We start from the raw sequence: 24,578 nt of genomic DNA, 5'->3' as shown, positions 1-24,578 counted from the left end.
TGCTCACCAGCCCGGTGTCCCTGAAGGCCAGGATCATGGTAACCGTCTTGGCCAACATGACTGAAATTGCCACGGAGAAGGTGATTTCAAAGGCCATCCATTGCAAGAGGCAGATGGCCGGGCCATGGTAGCTGATGAAGGTCAAGGAGGACAGGCAGCAGAGCTGAAGGGCCATGAGGAGAGTGCAACTGAGACCACAGTTGTTAGCTTTCACGATGGGGGTGTCTCAGTGGTGGACAAAGACCCCCAAAACCAGGGCGGTGAGGACAGAGAAACAGAGGACTAAAAACACCAGAACCATTCCTAAAGGCTCCTTGTAGGAAAGGAAAACCACCACTTTCAGCACACGCTGATCTCTTTGGCGATTTGGAAATTGATTCTTTGGGCACCTGATGAATTGATCCAAATCTGAAAGGAATAAATGGGATTCCCCACCCCACCTGGGACAAGGCATGAAGTTCCGGTCCCTGAGGAGACAATAGGGCAATGAGGAGGCTGGGGTCCATCCTACCTCCAGCCTGGCCTAGCGGATGCATCCGCGACATGGGAGTCAGAAGGACGTGGGTTCTAATATCAGCTCCACCACTTGTCTTCTGGATAAATTTGGGCAAGTCACTTCACTTCTCTTTGTCTCCGTTACCTCATCTGTAAAGTGGAGATGAAGCCTTTGAGCCTCATTTGGGGATAGAGCTCGGGCCTGGGAGTCCGAAGGCCATGACTTCTAATCCTGGCTCCACCACATGTCTGCTATATAACCTTGGGCAATTCCCTTCAATTTTATGTGACTCAGGTACCTCAACTGAAAATGGGGATGGAGACTGTGAGCCCCAAGTGGGACAGGGACTATGTCCATCCAATTTTCTTGTAACCACACCAGAGCTTAGAACAGTGCCTGGCACAGAGTAAACGATTAACATATACCACATTTATTATTATTATTATATGGACTATGTCCAAACTAATTAGCTTGTATATACCTTGGCGCTTAGCACAGTGCCTCACATATAGTAACCACTCAACAGAAACCATAAAAAAGCCTTCCAAGCATCTTGGCACCTCTGCCAGAGAATGAGTCTCAGATAATAATTGTGGTATTTGTTAAGCACATACTATGTGCCAAGCACTGCACTAAGCGCTGGAGTAGATACAAGTTCATCAAGTCCCAAATGAGGCTCACAGCCTAAGCAGGAAGGAGAACAGGTATTGAACCCCCATTTTGCAGATGAAGGAACTGAAACACAGAGAACTGAAGTGACTTGTCCAAGTTCACACAGTGGACAAGAAGTGGGTCTGGGATTTGAACCCAAGGCCTTCTGGTGCCCAGGCCAGGGCTCTATCCACCAGGTTATGTTGATTCTCTAGACACCTAGGAAACGCTTAACAAACATAATAGTCATTGTTGTTATTACCATTATTATTTCTCGCTCTCAGAAAGCCCTCCCAGAATGCCTTGCCCAGCCCACCGCTGTGTGACCGGGAAGCATGATTCTCAGCAGCCACCTAACGATCTGATTGTTGAACTCTCCCTTGGCACAGGGCAAGCAGTTGTAGCAACAGGAGGCTTTCCCTTCCCGAGTTTTTTCCTGAATCCTGGCCGGCAGCTCTTGCTGCCATGGAGTGGGGGGGTCTGTGCAAATAGGGAAAGAGGAAAATGGGCAGGACATTGAAGCTTTCCTCCCTGGGACTCAGGATCATGAGGGAGGATAGAAAAAGATATAGAAATCCCAAGCCAGTGGTCTTCTGCAGAGAGGCAGAAGATCGTGAGTTCAATCAGAGCTCAGAACAGTCTTCATCGTTAACGGGATCTATTGAGTGGTTAACGTGTGCAGAGTACTGCATTGAGCACTTGAGAGAAAAATCAATCAAAGATTCAATCCACCAGTGGCATGTAATAATAATTATGGTATTTGTTAACTGATTACTATGTTCCAAGCAGTATATTCAGCATTTGCTGTGTAATGAGCACACCCTGCTCATTCAAGCTCTCATCCTATCCCGTCTGGACTACTGCATCAGCCTTCTCTCTGATCTCCCATCCTCGTGTCTCTCCCCACTTCAATCCATACTTCATGCTGCTGCCCGGATTATCTTTGTCCAGAGACGCTCTGTTGGTGTTACTCCCCTCCTCAAAAATCTCCAGTGGCTACCAATCAATCTGCACATCAGGCAGAAACTCCTCACCCTGGGCTTCAAGGCTCTCCGTCACCTCGCCCCCTCCTACCTCACCTCCCTTCTCTCCTTCTACAGCCCACCCCGCACCCTCCGCTCCTCTGCCGCTAATCTCCTCACCGTACCTCCTTCTCGCCTGTCCCGCCATCGACCCCCGGCCCACGTCATCCCCCGGGCCTGGAATGCCCTCCCTCTGCCCATCCGCCAAGCTAGCTCTCTTCCTCCCTTCAAGGCCCTACTGAGAGCTCACCTCCTTCAGGAGGTCTTCCCAGACTGAGCCCCTTCCTTTCTCTCCCCCTCGTCCCCCTCTCCATCCCCCCATCGTACCTCCTTCCCTTCCCCACAGCACCTGTATATATGTATATATGTTTGTACATATCTATTACTCTATTCATTTATTTATTTATTTTCCTTGTACATATCTATTCTATTTATTTTATTTTGTTAGTATGTTTGGTTTTGTTCTCTGACTCCCCCTTTTAGACTGTGAGCCCACTGTTGGGTAGGGACTGTCTCTATATGTTGCAAACTTGTACTTCCCAAGCGCTTAGTACAGTGCTCTGCACACAGTAAGCGCTCAATAAATACTATTGATGATGATGATGATATGGCAAAAATCGGTTTCAACTTATGTTTCAAATTAAGGTGCAGTTTTCAGTGATATTATAATTCCAAGAACTGCCTCTACTACTATTGCTACTACTAATGATGGTATTTGTCAAATGTTTACTGTGCACCAAACACTGTTCTAAGAGCTGGAGTAGATAAAAACTAATCAGGTGGTCCCTCATGGGCCTCACAGTCTTAATCCCCATTTTACAGATGAAGCAACTGAGGCACAGAAAATTTAAGTGACTTGCTCAAAGTCACACAGCTGATAAGTAGTGGAGCTGGTATTAGAACTACTACTACTACTTTTACTACTATTATGACTATTTTGGCTATTATGACTGCCAGTACTATTACTGATATTACTACCACTAGTATTATACCTTCTCAGGGTCGCACCTGGGGAGTTTCCAGTACTCTACCAATCTAGGCTAAAGGAGGGAGAGTCATGAAGAGGCCTACCCATTCCATTCCTAGCTTGGGCAGTGGCTAGAGAGTTGTAGGTTTGGGCAGGGGCTAGCGAGTGGAAGGCAATCTGCTACAAGTCAAAACTCACCTGTGCTGGGCAGCAGTGGCATGGGAGAGAGTTGAGGGTGGAGACTCAGGTTTACTTCGTGGAAGGAGGCAATGGTAAGCCACGTCTGTATTTTTACCAAGAAAACTATGTGGATACATTACCAGAACGATTGTAGATGGAAGCAGGGCATTCTGGTAGAGATGTGTCCATGGTGCTGCAATGGGTAGGACACAACTTGACAGCATAAAACAACAACAACAACAACTATTACTATGGCCACTACTCTTACTGCCTCTACTACTTCTATTACTACCACTATTATCATTACATTGGCCACTCTACTACTACAACTACTACTATTTGTTAAGCGCTTACTATGTGAAAAGCAATGTTCCATTATTTCTATTATCACTATGGTCATTACTACTAGCTCTACTACTACTGCTATCATTATGGACACTAATCATTCAATCAATCAATGGTATTTATTGATAGCTTACTATGTGCAGAGCACTGTACTAAGCACTTGGGAGGTACAACATAACAGAGTTAGCAGACACATTTCCTCACCACAATGAGCTTTAAGTCCAGAGGGGAAGACAGACATTAATTGAAATATATAATTTACAATGTATAACTTAAAATATGTACATAAATGCTGTGGGGTTGAGGGCTGGATGAATATCAAAGGCCCTAAGTAATAATGATAATGGCATCTGTTAATCACTTACTATGTGCCAAACATTGTACTAAGCACTGGGATAGAAACAAGATAATCAGGTTTCACATGGGGCTTACATTCTTCATACAAGGTAGAATGGGTACTGAATCCCCATTTTGCCAATGAGGGAACTGAGACACAGAGAGGTAAAGTTAACTGCGTATGCTTACTCAACATGTAAGTGGCAGAGTCAGAATTAAAACACAGGCCCTCTGACACCCAAGTCTGTGCATACTTTTATTTAGTGGTATATTTGTTTTGATCATTCTATATGTAGGGAAGCGGAGTGGCCTAGTAGAAAGACAACAGTCCTGGGAGTCAGAGGACCTAGAGTCTAATCCTGGCTATGCCACTTGTCTGCTGTGTGACCTTGGGCACATACTAAGCAATTAACAGACACCATGAAAAAACAAAGCAACTATTTTTATGCCTGTATTCCCCATTAAAGTGTAAGCTCCTTTGGGGCAGGGGACATGCATCTACTTTTCTGTGTACATCCCACGTGCTTGGTACTTTGCATTGCACTCAGTGGGTGATTAGTAAGTGCTCTTTCGACTACTAAATCACGAACGTTCCTCTGGCATTCTTCCTTTCAGGACTAATTTACTGAAACATCTCTTATAGATCTTGTGCGAAATCCCGCAGTTTTTCAGGAGCCCAGAAAGTCATATACCTAAAGTGAAGAGTCAGATTTGGAGAGTGATATGGGATCTCAATATGATCGAAAATCATTTAACTCTGAAGTTCTTCCTCATGTCTCATCTAAAGCCTTCTTGCTACAACCAAGGAGGGTGGTCTAGTTGATAGAGTATAGGCCTGGGAGTCCGAAAGACTTGGGTTCTAATTCCAGCTCTGCCACTTTTCTGCTGTGTGACCATGGGCAAGTCACTTAACTTCTATGAGCCTCAGTTACTGTATATGTAAAATGGGTATTAAGACTGTGAGCCCCAGGTGGGGCATGGGCTGTGTACAACTCAATTATCTTATATCTACCCCAGTGCTTAGTAAAGTGCCTGTCACATAGTAAGAACTTAACAAACAGCATTAAAATAAAATGGAGTCTCAAACAACCAAAAAATCCATCTGTATTTGTCTTTGCCTCCATGAACTAAGAGATCCCCATTGGAAATCCTCATCTCCCCAGAACTTTCTTGAGGACTCTGACAACCTCTCAGTTTCAGAGGCTGAAGATCCGGGGGTTGAGCTTGAGAGAGGGTTTGGTTTAGAGCATGACATTACCTGGCCCTGAGACGGAATGTGGTAGGATTTTGGAAGACGGTAGCAGCTCCATAGAAGAGATAGGCCACTATTACGCATGAGGAGCAGGTAGTCAGGGCTTTTTGTGATATTGGCTTGACCCCTTCCCCAGGATGGCTTGAAGAATCTGCCTATAGGGGGCCATTATGATGGAGATTGCGGGGAGGAGGAACAGAACACCACTAAGAAAGAGACCGTTCTCATAGATGGCGGTGTCATGACAAACTAGGTCCAGGAGGCAGGAATCTCAGAGAAGAAGTGGTGAATTTCCCAGGAGGCAAAGAAGAGGAGATTCAGAGTGCAGACACAGTGAATCAAGACATTCAGCAGGGCTGTCAGCCAGGACCCGGCTACCATCAGCCCACAGACCTTAGGACGCATGAGGACTGGATACTGCTGAGGGTGACAGGTGGTCAGGAGGAGAAACGCAACGACCACCAGCATCATGAAGAGAAAGAGCTGGATTCCACAGCCAACGAAGGAAATGGAGTTGTCCCCTGACAGGAAGTTAGCTGCCATCTTGCAAACAAAGATGGAAGGTACAGCAGGTCCATGAGGAAGAGCTGGCTGAGGAGGAAGTACATGAGGGTGTGGCGTCTGGGGTCCAGCCCGATGAGAAGGATCACAGTGGCATTGCCAAGTAGAGCCAACAGGAACGCCAGCATGATGATGGTGAAGAGGAGTCCAGGGACAGATGTGTGGTGGAAGAGTCCTGCCAGATCCAGTCATTTCCTGACATCTTGTTATCCTTTCTGCCTGTTGCTCTTTGCATCTCCTCCTCAATCTTGCAAATAGTTTTCCAAGAGTTTTATTCCTGAAAACACAATGTCTTGCTGGCCCCATTTGGTTGGGCCTTGCATGCTTTGCCTCAGAAGGTCCACTTCTGCTGCCACCCCGCCACCCACCCACCTTCCAACGTTATGCTTCTTGGCCTCAACACCAATGAGCTTCCTGTTACTGAATGGTCCTCTTCTCCCATGGCATCTCAGCTCCTGCACTGTGCTCTTGTCCAATAATCTTATTATAATGAGTGTAGCTTTTGTGAGGCACTTACTATGTGCTAACCGCTGAGGTAGATTCAAGATAATCAGATCAGCCACGATCTCTGCCACACATGGGACTCACAACCAGAACAGTAGGGGAAAATAGATAATTAATCCTCATTTGTCAGGTGGGAAATGTGAAACAGAGAAAATAATAATAATAATAATGAAAATTGTGGCATTCATTAGCACTTACTATGGTCAAGTACTGTACTAAGCACTGGGGAAGACACAACATAATCTGGTCCCACATGGGGCTCACAGTCTAAGTAGGCGAGAGAACAGTTATTGAATCCCCAGTTTGCAGATAAGAAAAATGAAGTGACTTGCCCAAGATCATAAAGCAGGAAAGTGGTGGAACAGAGATTAAGATCCAGGTTTTCTGTTTCTCAGTCTTCTGCTTCTCCCACTCAGCCGAACTAACTGTTTTACCCTCTCTTACCCCTCTTTCTTCTTCTAGCTATTAACATTTTCATCTCTTTAGCAAACCACAGCCTTGAAGTACAAACCTCTATGTTCTCCCATTCCCCTACTGGTAATTTATCTTAATGTCTATCTCTCCTGTAGACTGAGAGCTCCTTAATGGCAGCGAAAGTGTTTTCCTCCTCTCTTGTATTGTTCCTTCCCGAACTCGTAGTTCAGTGCTTAGCACACAGTAAGTATTTAATACCATTGATCGATAGTTTGCTTGACTGAGGGTGAGCCCTTAAAATTAAACACTGGACGTAAGGATGGCTGGGCCACCTCTGTGCCGAACAGTGGACAAATACCATCTATATGAGAAGCAGCAACGACCTAGAGGAAAGAACACTGGCTTGGGAGTCAGAGACCCTGGGTTCTAATCCTGACTCTGTCAATTGCTTGCTGTGTAACCTTGGACAAGTCACTTAATTTTTCTGGGTCTCAGTTTCCTCAACTATAAAATGGGGATTAAATAACTGTTCTCTCACCTACCTATGTGAGCCACAAGTGGGACAGGAACTGTGTCCAACCTGATTATCTTCTATCAACTCCAACACTTAGAATGATGTTTGACACAGTGTAAGCACTTAACAAAAACCAGTCAATCAATCAAGAGTGTTTATTGAGCCCTTACTGTGCATTTACCGTGAGATTACTGTTCATTGACAGCTTGAGAGAATACAATATAACAGAATTGGTAGACACATTCCTTGCTCACAACGAGTTTACATTCTAGAGGGGAAACAGACTTATTATAAATAAATAAATAAATTATGGTTAGGGACATAAGTGCAGTGGGGTTCAGTGAAAGTTAAATAAAGGGTCCAAATCCTAATGCAAGGGCAATGAAGAAGGGAATGGGAGAGGAGAAAATGAGGGCTTAATCAAAGAAGGCCTCTTGTAAGAGATATAATATATCACTGTCCACTCAAAGTTTGCTCTCCCCTGGTGTTTTCCGTCACCTCCACACCTCTCAATCGGGATCAACTTCAAGAAGGTCCTCTTTATAAAGCAAAGCCATTTCAAAACGCCATCTACCTGAGAACATTTATCCAAGGTAACCAACTGGGGTAAATACATTCAGATCAACCGCTGTCCTTACCCCACAATCTAAGACAGAGGAAGAGCACATATCTAAATCCCATTTTAGAAATAAGGAAACTGAGGCACCGAACAGTTAAGTGATTACCCCTTCTATTCTCCAACTCTGCCAACTCTCTTGAAGACCTCATTTACTCCCATGGCTTCAACTTTCATCTCTATTCAGAGGATTCCCAAATACTTCTCCAACTCTGACCTCACTCCTTTTCATTCTTGTGTTTCTTTCTGCCTTCATGACATTTCTGCTTATAAGCCCCACCAACAACTCAAACTTATCCCCAACGGAACTTCTAATTTTCCCATGCAAACTCTGTCCTCTCCCTGAATTTCCAATCCCTGTAGACAATGCCAACGACCTCCCTGTCTCACGAACCCATAGCTTTCGTTCAATCGTATTTATTAAGCACTTATCTTAGCATTATCCTCTACTCACTTCTCTCATTCAGCCCACACATTCACTCTGTCACCAATCTGTTCTTTCCTCTCCACCCAAAACTGTTACCATCCTGATCCAAGCACTTATCATTTCTGACCTTGACCACTGCATCAGTCTCCTTGCTGATGTGCCTGCCTCCTTTCTCTTCCCTCTCCAGTCCACACTTTGCTCTGCTGCCTGGATCATTTTTCCGAAAAGTCTATTCAATCCATATCCCCCAACTCTTCAAAAAATCACCAGTGGACGTCCATCCACCTCCGCATCACATGAAAACTCCTCAACATTGGCTTTCAGGCACTCAATCAGCTCTCTTCCTTCTAATAACAATAATGATGGCATTTGTTAAGTTCTTGCATGCGCCAAGCACTGTTCTAAGCGCTGGGGGGATACAAGATAATCAAGTTGCCCCACATTGGGCTCACAATCTTCATCCCCATTTTACAGATGAGGTAACTGAGGCACATAGAAGTTAAATGACGTGCCCAAAGTCACACAGCAGACTAGTGGCAGAGCCGGAATTGGAACCCATGACCTCTGACTCCCAAGTCCGTGCTCTTTCCACTGAGCCACGCTGCTTCTGCTTCTACCTATTCTTTCTGATCTCCTACTACAACCCAGCCGGCATACTTTGCTCCTCTAATGCCAACCTAATTCCTGTACTTTGAGCTCACCTCTCTTGCTTTCAAACCCCTTGCCCACATCCTCCCTCTGCCCTGGAATTCACTCCCCTGTCAAATCCAACAGCCAAAAGACAGACCTACCTTCAAAGCCCTACTAAAATTGCATTTCTTTCAAGAAGTCTTCCATGATTAATGTCGCATTTCCCCACCTTGTTCGCCCTCCCTTTTGTGTCACTTATGAACTTAGTCTGTACCCCTTAAATATTTTGTTACTCACCCCATCCCGAGTCCCATAAACACTTATCTAAGTATTTTCACACTCTGATGTTTCCCCTATCGCTTATGTATTTCAATGTTTGCCTCCCCCTCTAGATTGTAAGCTCCTTAAGGGCAGAGATTGCATCTGAAAACTATTTTATTGTACTGTCCCAAGTGTTTAGTAGCTAGGGTGCTATTGGAGTAGCAACAGACCTGGGAGTTGGAAGGACCTGAGTTCTAATTCCAGCTCTGCCACTTGTCTGCTCTGTGACCTTGGTCAAGTCACTTCACTTCTCAGTGTTTTAGTCACCTCATCTGTAAAATGGGCATTATGACTGTGAGCCCCATCTGGAACAGGGAGTGTGTCCAACCTGATTAGCTTGTATCTATCCCAGCACTTAGAACAGTGACCAGCACATAGTATGTGCTTATCAAATACAAAAAAATGAAACACAACAACAAAAAACCAACCAGCCGAACACAGAACAGTAAGCAGTCAATACGTTCCAATGATTTATTTCATTATTTATTCTGATATTTTATCCTGCGATGTTTCTCTACTACCTTTTCCTGCGGTTCCTACTATTAGAAAATAACCCTGCATGTCTGCCTCCCCAAGGAGAGTGTGAGTTCTGTTTGGGCACGTTTTGCATTTTTTTTCTTTTGTACATTCCCAAGCACTTAGTACAGTGCTTTGCACTCAATAGGTGCTCAATATCTACCACTGCTATTCCTCCTGCTATTGCCAGGTAATTCCCTCATTGACCTGTTCTAATGCCGAACAACCTGTAACTTCAGGGCCTCCTTCCTGGACTCTTTCCCAAATCCTGCCTGCTGCTTTTAAACACATTTCCTCCCGTTCTGTGTGCACTGGAGATGGAGAGAATAGCTGGTGAGTTCCTCAGAGGAATAGCTCTTCAAAGATCCAAATGCCACTTCTAAATCAATCTCTTCTCCAGGCTTCTTGAAAAATCCAGTTCCCAAAATTCACCCAAACCAGATACTTTTCTCTTTCTTGTATCCTGAGACCCAACACTGAACAAATAAGAGGAAAACCTCAGCTGAGATCTGAGCTGACTGACTTGGCATCTAGTTCCTTCACAGAGTCTTCAGGGATAAATGTCCCCAGTGTATAATTAACTCTCTCTCTCTTAAGTTTAGTTGAGCTCTGCTCTCTTCCCCATCTCCCACATAATAATAACTGCGGTTTTTGTTAAGCGTTTACTCTATGCCAAGCACTATACTAAGCACTGGGGTAGATACAGGATAATGAAGTCCCACATGGAGCTCGTAGTCTAAGTAGGAGGGAAGACAGGTATTCAATCCCCATTTTTCAGATGAGGTAAATGAGGCACAGAGATGTTAAGTGACTTGCCCAAGGTCAGCTAACAGACATGTGGTGGAAGGGGAATTAGAATCCAAGTGATGATGATGTTGATCATGGTGATGACGATAAAGGGGACATTTGTTATTTTTTATATTTACTGAGCATTTAAGTGTGTGCAGAGTACTCTACTAAGTGCTAAGTACACTATTACATTATAACGGACACATTCCCTGTCCGCAACAAGCTTACAATCTTTGTGATTCACTTACTAGGCTGTAAGCTCGACGTAGGCGGGGAACGTGCCTGCTACTTCTTTTGTTTTGTACTCTCCAAGAGTTTAGTACAGTGTTCCGCACATAGTCAGTGCTCAATAAATGCAATTGATTGATTAATGAGGCGCCCAGCACTGTACTAAGAGCTGGGTTAGATACAAGATAATCAGGTCAAGGTTGAACATTGACCCTGTCCCTCTTCAGGCTCTCAGTTGAAGTAGGAAGAAAGATAGGTATTTAATCCCCATTTTACAGAAGAGGAAACTGATGAACCCTGGTCCCATCATTAAGATTTCAGGACCAGAAACCTGCATAAAATCTCCAGTGGCTACCAATCAATCTGCGCATCAGGCAGAAACTCCTCACCCTGGGCTTCAAGGCTCTCCATCACCTCGCCCCCTCCTACCTCACCTCCCTTCTCTCCTTCTACAGCCCAGCCCGCACCCTCCGCTCTTCTGCCGCTAATCTCCTCACCGTACCTCGGTCTCGCCTGTCCCGCCATCGACCCCCGGCCCACGTCATCCCCCGGGCCTGGAATGCCCTCCCTCTGCCCATCCGCCAAGCTAGCTCTCTTCCTCCCTTCAAGGCCCTACTGAGAGCTCACCTCCTCCAGGAGGCCTTCTCAGACTGAGCCCCTTCCTTCCTCTCCCCGTCGTCCCCCTCTCCATCTCCCCATCTTACCTCCTTCCCTTCCCCACAACACCTGTATATATGTATATATGTTTGTACATATTTGTTACTCTATATATTTATTTATTTTCCTTGTACATATCTATTCTATTTATTTTATTTTGTTAGTATGTTTGGTTTTGTTCTCTGTCTCCCCCCTTTAGACTGTGAGCCCACTGTTGGGTAGGGACTGTCTCTATATGTTGCCAACTTGTACTTCCCAAGCCCTTAGTACAGTGCTCTGCACACAGTAAGCGCTCAATAAATACGATTGATGATGATGATGATGCACAACAGTGGAAAAAGAGAAGCACAATGAGACACTGGACCATCAGCATCTAAGCGTATAAATCCCCTTAGGCTTTCTCCAAGGGTGAGACTTATCAAGAAATCAATATGCTACCAGTCGTCTTTCAACTAGGCTACAAACAGTAATAATAATATAATTATAATATTGGTTAATACTTGCTATGGGTCAGGCATTTCAGAGTTGGGGGTAGATACAAGATATTCAGGTGGAATACAGTCCCTCTCCCGCACGGGGCTCTCAGGCTCAGTCTAAAGGAGAACAAGGATTGAATCCCCATTTTGCAGATGAAGAAATTAAGGTGCAGAGAATTTAAGTGATTTTTCCCAAGGTCACCCCGCAGGCAGAACTGGAATTAGCACACAGGTCTTCTGACTCCAAGACCTGGGCTCTTTCCAATAGGCCAAACTGCTTCTAATATAACCAACACAAGAGGAAGAGGAAGAGGCAGAAGTTTTTATTAGTGATCCATTAATTCGGGGTGATCTGATAAGGGAAACATCATTGTAGGCTTGTCCAGACCACGATTAAAGTTTGCCAAGAGATTCTTCAATCAATAGATTTATTGAGAGGTCACTAGGTGCAGCACACTGTACTAAGCACTTGGGAAAATACAATACCACAGAGTTGGGAGACATGTTACTTACGCGGCTCAGTGGAAAGAGCATGGGCTTTGGAGTCAGAGGTCATGGGTTCAAATCCCGGCTCCGCCACTTGTCAGCTGTGTGACTTCGGACAAGTCACTTAACTTCTCTGGGCCTCAGTTACCGCATCTGGAAAATGGGGATTAAGACTGTGAGCCCCCCGTGGGACAACCTGATCACCTTGTAACCTCCCCAGTGCTTAGAACAGTGCTTTGCACATAGTAAGCGCTTAATAAATGTCATTACTATTATTATTATTACCCACAGTGAGATGGAATTACAGTATTGTAAATTACCTTGAAGTAAATTGTTTTATCCACAGTTGGTGAGCACAGGGGTGGCCATTCAGTCACTTAAATCATAGTCATTTAATCTTGAGAGACAGCATCATCTCTTCTTCAGCTTAATATGGTACTTGTTAAGCTCTTACTCTGTGCCAGGCACTGTACTAAGCGCTGGAGCAGCTACAAGATAATTGGGTTGGACTCAGTCCCTGCCCCACATGGGGCTCACAATCTAAATTGGAATGAGGAGGATTAAATCTCCATTTTACAGATGAGGTAACTGAGGCAAAGAGAAGAAAAGTGACTTGCCCAAAGTACACAGCAGACATGTGGTGGAGCCAGAATTTGAATCCAGAACCTCTGACTCCCAGGCCTCTACTCTTCCACTAGGCTATACTGCTTCCTAATCACAATGCCTGGTATCTGCCTAACTTTAGCTTTGACCCCCACCATAATACTAATGGTCGTAGTTATTAAGAACTTACTATTTTCCAAGCACTGTTCTAAGCACTGGAGTAGAAAGAAAAAGATCAGATCAAACTCTATCTCACATGGGGCTCAGATTCTAAGAGGGAGGGTGAACAGGTATATAATGCCCATTTTCATCATCATCAAATGCCTTTAAGTCGTTTCTGATCCAAAGTGACTCTATGCACATATCTTCTCCAGAATATCCTATCTTTGGCCAAATCTGTAGACATCTTGGTATATATATCTATATCTATATATCTATATATCTATATATCTATCTATATATATATATATAGATAGATATATATATAGTTTTCTTTGTAAAAATAATACGGAAGTGGTTTACCATTCCCTGCTTCCATGCAGTAAAACTTTAGTCTCTGCCATTGTTTTGATCAACATTTCAATTACTTGATCACCTGCCTTTGACTGTTTCCCATGCCGATGCTGAACAACACATCTGAATCGACTTTGTCTGAAACCTCGGCATAGACCTTACCATTATGGGTAACCCTGATGAGAAAATCCTCTCAGGATTGCACCCGGAGAGTTTCTACTACTCTGCCAGTCTTGACTACAGGAGGAAGAGTCAAGCAGAAGCATACCCATTCCATTCCTAACTTCAGCAGTGGCTAGCGACTGGAAGGCAATCGGCTACAAGTCACAACTCACCTGTGCTGGGCAGCAGCGGCATGGGAAAGAGTTGAGCGTGGAGACTCAAGTTTGCGGCGTGGAAGAAGGCAATGCAAACCACTTCCATATCTTTACCAAGAAAACTCTATGGATACCCTAACAGAATGATTGCAGGTAGAGGTGGGGCAGCGTGGCTCAATGGAAAGAGCCAGGGCTTTGGAGTCAGAGGTCATGGGTTCGAATCCCGCCTCCACCACATGTCTGCTGTGTGATCTTGGGCAAGTCACTTAACTTTTCTGGGCCTCAGTTACCTCATCTGTAAAATGGGGATTAAGACTGTGAACCCCACGTGGGACAACCTAATAACCCTGTATCCTCCCCAGCACTTAGAACAGTGCTTTGCACATAGTAAGCAATTAACAAATGCCAATTATTATTATTATTATTATTATCATTATTATTATTATTCTGGGAGAGACGTGTCCCTTCAAGGCCCTACTGCGAGCTCACCTCCTCCAGGAGGCCTTCCCAGACTGAGCCCCCTCCTTCCTGTCCCCCTCCTCCCCCTCTCCATCCCCCCGCGTTACCTCCTTCCCTTCCCCACGGCATCTGCATATATGTATATATGTTTGTACGTATTTATTTATTTGTTTTACTTGTACATATTTATTCTATTGATTTTATTCTTTTAATATGTTTTGTTTTGTTCTCTATCTCCCCCTTCTAGACTGTGAGCCCACTGTTGGGTAGGGACCGTCTCTATATGTTGCCAACTTGTACTTCCCAAGCGCTTAGTACAGTGTTCTGCACACAGTAAGCGCTCAATAAATACGATTGAATGAATGAAAGAATGAAAGTGTCCATGGGTCCATGTCCATCCTTGTGAATGAGATGGAGAAAAGTCTCTAGACTGTAAGCTCCTTGTGGTCAAGGAACAAATCTACCAAATCTATTATATTGTACACTCCGAAGTGCTTAGTACAGTTCTGTGCACACAGTAAGTGTTCAATAAGTACAGTTGACTGATTCATTCATTCAATCGTATTTTTTGAGTGCTTTCTGTATGCAGAGCACTGTACTAAGCGATTGGGAAGTACAAGTTGGCAACGTATAGAGACGGTCCCGATCCAACAACGGGTTCACAGTCTAGAAGGGGGAAACAGACAACAGTACAAAACACTTAGACATGTGTCAAAATCGTCAGAGCAAATAGAATTATAGCTATAATGCATATCATTAACAAAATAAATAGAATAGTAAATATGTACAAGCAAAATCTGTACAAATGTATATAGGTTTTGTGGGGAGGGGAAGGAGGTAGGGCAGGGGGGTGATGTGGAGGAGAGGAAAAAGGGGGCTCAGTTTCCGAAGTCCTCCTGGAGGAGGTGAGCTCTCAGTAGGGCTTTGAAGGGAGGAAGAGAGCTAGCTTGGCAGATATGTGGAGGGAGGACATTCCAGGCCAGGCCAGAGGGCGATGGCGGGACAGGCGAGACCGAGACAGTGAGGCGGTTAGCGACAGAGGAGCGGAGGGTGCGGGCTGGGATGTAGAACGAGAGAAGGGAGGTGAGGTAGGAGGGGGAAAGGTGATGGAGAGCATTAAAGTCAAGAGTGAGGAGTTTTTGCTTGGTCTGTAGGTTGACAGGCAGCCACTGGAGATTTTTGAGGAGGGGAGTAACATGCCCAGAGCGTTTCTGTACAAAGATAATTCGGGCAGCAAAGTATAGACTGAAACGGGGAGAGACAGGAGGATGTGAGATCAGAGGGGAGGCTGATGCAGTAATCCAGTCGGGATAGGATGAGAGATTGAACCAGCAAGATAGCGGTTTAGATGGAGAGGAAAGGGCGGATCTTGGCGATGCTGTGGAGGTGAGACCGACAGCATTTGGTGACGGATTGGATTTGTGGGGTGAACGAGAGAGCGTAGTCGAGGATGACACCAAGGTTGTGGGCTTGTGAAACGGGAAGTGACGGGAAAGTCAGGGAGAGGACAGGGTTTGGAAGGGAAGATAAGGAGTTCAGTCTCGGACACACTGATGTCTAGCAGACATCCAGATGGAGATAACCTGAAGACAGGAGGAGATACGAGCCTGGAGGGAGGGAGAGAGAGCAGGGGCAGAGATATAGATTCGGGTGTCATCAGCGTAGAGATGATACTTGAAGCCATGGGAGCGATTGAGTTCGCTAAAGGAGTGAGTGTAGATAGAGAACAGATGGGGACCAAGGACTGACCCTTGAGGAACCCCTTACAGTAAGGGGATGGGAAGGGGAGGAGGAGCCCGCAAGGGAGGCTGAGAATGAATGGTCGGAGAGATAAGAGGAGAACCATGAGAGGACAGAGTCTGTGAAGCCAGGTTTGGCTAGCGTGTTGAGGAGAAGGGGGTGATCCACAGTGTCTAAGGCAGCTGAGAGGTCGAGGAGGATTAGGATAGAGTAGGAGGCATTAGATTTGGCAAGATGGAGGTCATTGATGATCTTTGACAGGACTGTTTCAGTGGAGCTTAGGGGACAGAAGCCGGATTGGAGGGGGTCAAGGAGAGAGTTGGCATTGGGGAATTCGAGGCAGCAAGTGTAGATGACTCGTTCTTGGAGTTTGGAAAGGAAGGATAGGAGTGGGATAGGGTGACAACTAGAAGGGGAGGTAGGGTCAAGAGAGGGTTTTTTTAGGATGGGGAGACGTGAACATGTTTAAAGACAGAGGGGAAGGAACCAGTGGTGAGTGAGCGGTTGAAGATGGACGTTAGAGTAGGGGGAGAGAAGGAATATTGCTTAAGGGTGAATATCACTTCTTGTGAGCCTATTTCCAGTCCGGTCAAGCAGTATTCATTATCAGGGTATTTGTTAAGCACTTACTACGTGTCAAACACTGTTCTAAGCACTGGGGTAGATACAAGATAAACAATCTTAGTCATTTGTATTTATTGAGCATTTATTGAGTGCAGAGCACTATAATAAATGCTGGGGAGAGTACAATATAACAGACACATTCCCTGCCCACAACGAGCTTACAGCCTAGAGAGGCACTTACAATCTAGAGCTCTCCCATTTAGTCCCAGGGAGCAGTGCTGTCTAGTGGAAGGATCCCCTGCTCTACCACTTGTCTTGACCTTGGGCATGCCACTTAACATCTGTGTGCCTCAGTTTGCTCATCTATAAAATAGGGATGCAATGCATGTTCTCCCTCCTACTTAGATTGTGAGTCTGATGATTGTGAATCCACCCTAGTGCTTAGTGTGATATTTGGCACATAGATTAAAAATATTATGTTGATGATGATGATAATGATTATCAAGAGCAAAGAAGGGATTCAGAGTATCACTGAAGACATGCACTTTGACACTCAACCCATTCCCACAGCACATATAGCCATATCCTTAAAATCTACTGTTTCCCCTTTCAGTAAATGATTTTAATTCCTGTCTCCCCCGTAGACTGAAAATAATAATAATAATAATAATAATAATGATATTTGTTAGGCGCTATGTGCCAGGCACTGTATTGAGTGCTGGGGTGGACACGAGCAAATTGTGTTGGACACAGTCCCTGTCCCATATGGGTCTCACAGTCTCAATCCCCATTTTACAGATGAGGTAATTGAGGCACAGAGAAGTGAAGTAACTTGCCCAAGGTCGCACAGCAGATCAGTGGCAGATCAGGGATTAGAACTCATGGCCTTCTGACTCCCAGGCCCATGTTCTATCTAATACTTCATGCTGCTTCCTGTAATGGTCTTTGTCAAGTGCTTACTATATGTCAGACACTGAACTAAGCACTGGGGCAGATGCAAGCATATTGGGTTGGACACAGTCACTGTCCCACATGGGGCTCACACTCTTAATCCCCATTTTACAAGTGAGGTAACTGAGGCACAGAGAAGTTAAGTAACTTGCCCAAGCCCACAGAGCAGACAAGTTGCAGAGCCAGGATTAGCAGCCATGATGTTCTGATTTCCAACTCTGTGCTCTAGCCACTTTGCCATACTGCTTATATGATTGAATAATTGAATAAAGAACTGGAGGCGGGGAGAAGTGATCTGTCTGAAATGATTTGATTTCAGCCAGCCCTGGTGGAAGGAAATTGGGAAAGAAGACCTCTAGAGGATTTTAAGAATTCTGAGGTGCTGTGATTCTTGGAGCTTCTCTCTCTGGAGGCTCCATTTGCCATAAGGCCACTCCCCTTCTACCAGAATTAGCTGTTCAGATGACATAGGGTCAGATGTATAAGAAGCGTCCTGCTCACTGAGCCCATGGCACAGTGGATGTGGATGATCGTGTGCAGGTAAGGTTGGAGAGGGCTTGGGGCTATCACTTCTTCCTGACTTTGTTTCCCACTCCCAAATAATATTGGTCAGATTCCAGCAGAGACAGAGTTGGACAAACAGAGTTGGGACTAGCAGTTGCTGGGGAAAGAACCAGGGAAAGAGAAAATTAAATGGTGAAGGCTAACTAGAGGAGATGGGAATTCAGAAAAAACTTTTGAAATGGGAAGAGGTGCATTCCGGTGGATTTGAAGAGGCCAGGACTGTCTCTGATCTGATTGTATTGTATCTACCCCATCTATCTATGAACTTGTCCGACAGCAAAGCTAACAAATGTCCTAGTTATACATATTATTGAGAGAGCACTACGGATGATGAATGACGTAGACAAGAGAGAGGAGGCAGGGGTGTCGAGCTCAAGACACTGTGATAAATAATCAAGCCATTCTCATTTCAGTCTTGGGTGAATTGGAAACTTTTTCTAAAACTTTTAATGCTTGGGGCATTGCTCTCAGTAGCAGGTTGTTTTCTTTTAAGAAGGATGCCGTAATTCTATCAAGAATGTCAAGAGGATCAGCCAAAATCAGTAGACAGATGGAAGATGGAGAGGATCTGTGAAGAAAGTTTCAGAATCTGGGATTAGGTAGCGACATGACTGCTGACTGATGTCATATCTGTCTTTTCCCCCCATGCAAAGTGTATTGCTTCACACATATTTGGTGCTTAATAAGTGCTATTCCTCCTCCTCTTATTACACTGAAAAAGAACCATCAAGAAGACAGCCTGGACTATCCAAAATAAAAACAAAACAAAATAGAATGTCTCCTCTGTTGTATCTAGAAGAATTTGGGGGTGATACTAGAAAGAACTTCCTGACTGTGGCTCCAGGTTAGGAGGGGGTTTTATATAGTCCCTGACCTAGATTACATTTAAAAACAGGATTAGGTTCTGCCTGGTTTAGAAGACTGAACCACCTGAGTCCCTAGAGCCCTTACCACCTCTCAGAATTAATGGATCGATCAATTAATCAATCGATGGTGCTTACTGAACACTTAGGGTGTGTACAGCACTTGGAAGCATGCAATACAGCAGAGTTAGAAGACATATTCCATGCCCATAACGAGCTTGCATTCTAGAGCGGGAGACAGACATTAATATAAATAAATAATTTATGATATATATTTTAAAGATATTTACAAAATTGTTGTGGGGTAGACGATGGGTGAATATCAGATGCTCAAAGGTCACAATGCATAAGAGATGCTACAGGGAGAGCAAGCTGAGGAAAAGAGGGATTAATCTGTGAAGGCCTCTTGAAGGAGATGTGATCTAATTGTGTTATCAAGTGCTTACTATGTGCCAAGCACTATGTTAACTTCTGGGATAGACAGACTTGTCAGCTCAGACACATTTTCTATTTCACATAGCCCACAGTCTAAATGGGAGGGAGTACTTAGACATTGAGCTCTGTAAGGAACAGGAACTTTCCAATTTGGTTGTCCCCGTGCTTAGTACAGGGCCTGGCACATTCTAAGCCCTGAATAAATTGCATTAATAAAACAACAATAAAAAAATCAGGCATTTAATCTCCGTTTTACAAAGGACGAAACTGAGGCACAGAGAAGTGAAGTGATTTGACCAAGGTCACACAGCAGGGAAGTGGCAGAACCAGGATTAGAACCCAGGTTTTCTAACACCCATTCCTGTGTGCTTTCCACTAGGCCACACCGTTTCTATGAATTAGAACCACGGAGGGAAAGAGGTGGTATTGAGGTGGCATAGTGAATTGGCAGTGAGATATAAAGTTCCATCCCTAAATGCCTGTCTCCCTGCCTAGTGTTTATGAGAGAACAATGAAACAGGAAGTGGACCTGGGTTTTAATTCTGGCTCCACAACTTGTCTGTGGGTGTACCTGGGCAAGTAATTTAACTTCTCTCTCCCTGGAGTCTAATTCCGGTTCCAACGCTTGCTTCTGTGTGACCTTAGGCTAGTCACTTAATTTCTCTGTGTCTGTTACCTCATCTGTAAAATAGGGATTGAGACAGTGAGTCCCATGTGAGACAGAGACTTTTTTCAACCACATTAGTTTGCATCTACCCATTGCTTAGTACAGTGTCTGACACATAATAAGCACTTAACAAATACGATTAAAGGAAGTGAAGCAAACCATTGAGCAGGCTCAATGATTTGTTGGAAATTAAGTTGGTCTATTTCTCTCTGTGCAAAGAGATAGAAACTGTGCAGTCATGTCCCTGGGGGGAAGTAACTGGGTGGGTAACCTGGCCTAGTGAAAAGAGCAGAGCACTGGGAGTCAGGATTCCTGGGTTTTCATTCTAACACTGTCTCCAACACTTTGCCTGCTGTGTATTCTTGGGCAACTTCTTTAGCTCCTCTATGCCTCAGTTTCATCATCTATAAAACTAAGAATAAGATACGTGTTCTCAATGGATCAGTCAATGATATTTATTGAGTACTTACTGTGTACAGAGAACTGTACTAATCCCTTTGAAGAGTACAATATAACAGGGTTGGTAGATATGTTCCCTGCCCACAACGAGTTTACAGTCTAGAGGCAAACATTAATATAAATAAATTATGGAAATGCACATAAGTGCTGTGGGGCTTATGGAGGGGTGAATAAAGTGTGTAAATCCAAGTGCAGAGCTGATGCAGAAGAGAGTGGGAGAAGAGGAGATGAGGGCTTAGTCAGGGAAGGCCTCTTGGAGGAGCTGTAATCTTAATAAGGCTTTGAAGGTGGGGAAATTGATTGTCTGTCAGATATGAAATGGGAGGGTGTTCCAGGTCGAAGGCAGGATGTGGGTGAGAAGTTGGAAGTGAGATAGATGAGATCGAGGTGCAGTGAGTAGGTTGGAATTAGAAGAGTGAAATGTGTGGGAAAGTAGTGAGGTAAGGGAGGAGGGGCCAGGATGATTGAAAGATTTAAATTCAATGGTGAGGAGTTTCTCTTTGATGCAGAGGTGGATGGGCAATCAATGGAGGTTCTTGAGGACTGAGGAAACATTGACTGAACGTTTTTGTAGAAATGTTATCTGGGCAGCAGAGCAAAGTTTGGACTGGAGTGGGGAGAGACAGGAGGCAGGGAAGTCAGCAAGAAAACCCTTTAGATTGTAAGGTCCTTGTGGGCAAGGAATGTATCTACCATCTAGGCACTTAGTACAATGCTCTGCACACAGTAAGCTCTCAAGGAATACCACTGATTGACTGACTGATTGATTATGAAGTACTTAGACTGTGATCCTCATGTGTAACTTGATTATCTTATATCCACTCGGATGCTTTGTACTGTGCTTGGCATATAGAGAAGCAGCCTGGCCTAGTGGATAGAGCATGGGCCTGGGAGTCAGAAGGACCTGGGTTCTAATCCCAGTTTTGCCACTTTTTTAATGGTATTTGTTAAACATTTATTCTGTGCCAGGCACTGTACTAAGCAGTAGGATAGATACAAACTAACTAGGTTGGACACAGTCCATGTCTCATATGGAGCTCCCAATCAATCCCCATTTTCTAGATGAGGTAACCGAGGCACAGAAGAGTTTAGTGACTTGCCCAAGATCGCATAGCAGACAGGTGATGTAGCCTGGATTAGAACCCAGGTTTTTCTGACTCCCAGGCCTGTGCTTTAACCATTAGATCACACCTGTTCTCTCTCCAACTTTGTCTCTGAGCCAGCCCCATCTGGGACAGAGAATGTATCTGAAGTGATTAACCTTAGTACAGCGCTTGGAGCATAATAGGATAGGCAAATGCCACATATCATTCTTCATCTTATTATACCATTTTCTTGTGTACCTTAGCAAGCGATTACTACAGTGCAGTGTGCAGAGTAAGCATTCAATCAGTACCACTGATTAATTGGTTGATTCCCATTAGATTTTGAGCCCAGGTTGAAATATAGACTACTCTCGCACTACTAAAATCATCTAATAATTATTACTTTAAAAATTATAATAGTGATATTAGTGGGGTCTCTCCTCCATTAAGCATTCCGTGACTGATTTCTCATTCATTCATTCATTCATTCAATCGTATTTATTGAGCGCTTACTGTGTGCAGAGCACTGTACTAAGCGCTTGGGAAGTCCAAGTTGGCAACATCTAAAGACGGTCCCTACCCAACAGTTTGCTCACAGTCTAGAAGGGGGAGACAGACAACAAAACAACTCATATTAACAGAATAAATGGAATATGTAAATATGTTCAAGTAAAATAAATAGGGTAATAAATCTGTACCAATGTCTATACAGGCGCTGTGGGGAGGGGAAGGAGGGAGGGCAGGGGGTAGGGGGAGAGGAAGGAGGGGGCTGAGTGTGGGAAGGCCTCCTAGAGGAGGTGAGCTCTCAGTAGGGCTTTGAAGGGAGGGAGAGATGGCGGCTGTGGGGAGGGAGGGCATTCCGGGGCAGGCGAGAAATGGCATGATTATAAGGGAGGGGAAGCGGTACTTCGCATCCTATTCTCCCTCCCTTCTGCATTTCATCCCACCCCAAAGCCCTTATGTACATATCTATATTCCATGTACTATATTATTTTTATGGTATTTGTTAATCAATCAATCAATGGTATTTTTGAGTGCTAACCATTTGCAGAGCACTGTACTAAGCAAGTGCCTAGTCTCAACAATACTAATCAGGTTGGATACAGTCCATGTCCCATGTGAGGCACACAGTCTTGATTCCCATTTCACAGATGTGGTAATTGAAGCCCAGAGAAGACAAGTGACTTGCCCAAAGTCACATAGACAAGAGGCAGAGCTGGGATTAGAACCCAGGTCCCTCTGACTCCCAGGCCTGTGATCTATCCATTAGGCCACACTGCTTCTCATCCTTATCCTCTGTAATTTCCTTTACTGCTTGTCTCCCCTACTCGATTGTAAGCTCCATGAAGGCCGGGATTATGTCTACTAACTCTATTGCAATTTCTCGAGCACTTAGTAGAGTGCTCTGCCCATAATAAGCGCTCACTGAATACCATTGATTGACTGACCGATTTAGGAATTATGCCCATTTTGAGAATCGTAAAGTTACCATGCTTTGCACATAGTAAGTGCTTAATAAATGCCATTATTATTATTGTTGTTGTTATTATTATTACTATAGCATTTAGCCCAGTGCCTGACCCATAAAGAACTCTTTAATAAATACGATGATAATGATCATAACTAACTGTGATAATGATCATCCTGACCATATTACTGCCATGAGGGTCAATGGCATCTCTCTCATTCTTACTGTTATTGCCCATTGGAGTATCCTGAGTAAACTCTGTGACTCAGTGGCCAGACCACAAGCCTGGGAATCAGGGGACCTGTGTTCTAACCCAGGCTCTGCCACTTGTCTACTGTTTGAACCCGGACAAGTCACTTAAATTCCCTGTGATGATGATGCTTGAGGTATGTATTAGGTGCTTACTATGTGTCAGGCACTGTACTAAATGTTGGAGTAGAAACAAGAAAATTGGTTTGGACGCTGTCCATGTCCTATGTGGGGCTCATGGTTTTAATCCCCATTTTTCATATGAGGGAACTGAGGTACAGAGATGTTAAGTGACTTGCCCAAGGTCACACAGCAGACAAATGACAGAGACAGGATTAGAGCCCAGGTCCTACTGACTCCCAGGCCTGTGCTCTATTCACTAGGCCACACAGCTTCTCAGTCTCCTACGATCGGTTTGTGGCCATTTGCTGCCCTTTACGCTATCCCGTTCTCATGAGCCCCAGGCTTTGTCTCCTCCTGGTGGTGGTCTCCTGGTTGCTCGGAGCGACAGATGGCTTGGTGCAGGCGGGGGTCACCATGAGCTATCGCTTCTGCCGTTCCCGAGAAGTCAACCATTTTTTCTGTGAAGCCCCTGCTCTGGTGCGCTTGGCCTGCGATGACACTACGGTCTTTGAGTCTGTCATGTACGTCTGCTGCATCGTGATGCTGCTGATCCCTTTCTCTGTCCTCATGGGCTCTTACGGCCTCATTCTGGGGACGATACTCCGTATGAGGTCGATAGAAGCCAAGAAGAAGACCTTCACCACCTGCTCCTCTCATCTCAGCGTTGTCGGCCTCTTCTACGGGACCACCATCTATATCTACATGAGGCCCAGTTCTTATGACTCAACTGACTATGACAAGGTGGTTTCAGCTTTCTACACTATTCTCACCCCTGTGCTGAACGCCCTCATCTACAGCCTGAAGAACAGGGAGGTACTGCGGGCCTTAAAGAGGGGCCTCATTGATTGCAGGTTCAGAAATTAACACTGAGTGTCGAAAGGGAATCAGCGTGGCCTAGGGGATAGGGGCTGGGCCTGGGAGTCAGGGAGATGTGGGTTCTAATCCCTACTCCCGAACACTCTGCTGTGTGACTTGATCAAGTCACTTAACTTCTCTGTATCTCAGTTCCCTCAACTGCAAAACGGAGATCAAGACTGTGAGCCCCATAAGGGACAGGGACTGTGTCCAAACTGATTACCTCCTATCTACCCCAACTTTTAATACAGGGATTGGCACATAGTAAGAGCTTA

At 44.7% G+C, this 24,578-nt stretch overlaps 1 protein-coding gene across 1 annotated transcript; it reads left to right on the top strand.

The window, feature by feature from the left end:
- The first annotated feature begins 5,825 nt into the window (after nt 1-5,825).
- LOC119923921 (olfactory receptor 2T12-like) lies at nt 5,826-24,312 on the top strand. The gene is made up of 5 exons (XM_038743091.1): nt 5,826-5,945; nt 6,146-6,272; nt 6,777-6,851; nt 7,713-7,848; nt 23,709-24,312. Exons 1-5 carry the CDS (start codon nt 5,826-5,828, stop codon nt 24,310-24,312), a joined length of 1,062 nt encoding a protein of 353 aa, XP_038599019.1.
- The last annotated feature ends 266 nt before the right edge of the window (nt 24,313-24,578 follow it).

The sequence above is a fragment of the Tachyglossus aculeatus genome, unplaced genomic scaffold, assembly GCF_015852505.1.
Source record: "Tachyglossus aculeatus isolate mTacAcu1 unplaced genomic scaffold, mTacAcu1.pri scaffold_67_arrow_ctg2, whole genome shotgun sequence".
Classification (NCBI taxonomy): domain Eukaryota; kingdom Metazoa; phylum Chordata; class Mammalia; order Monotremata; family Tachyglossidae; genus Tachyglossus; species Tachyglossus aculeatus.
Note: the sequence above shows the minus strand (reverse complement) of the source record. Positions and strands in the feature narration are given on the sequence as shown.

Excerpts from the sequence above, each read along its gene's own strand:
- LOC119923921 (XM_038743091.1), top strand. The coding sequence starts at position 5,826 with ATGAGGAAGAGCTGGCTGAGGAGGAAGTACATGAGGGTGTGGCGTCTG. Across the intron at positions 5,946-6,145 it reads GGAACGCCAGCATGATGATG|AAGGTCCACTTCTGCTGCCA; the intron begins GTGAAGAGGAGT and ends GCTTTGCCTCAG. Across the intron at positions 6,852-7,712 it reads GTTCTCCCATTCCCCTACTG|TTTGCTCTCCCCTGGTGTTT; the intron begins GTAATTTATCTT and ends GTCCACTCAAAG.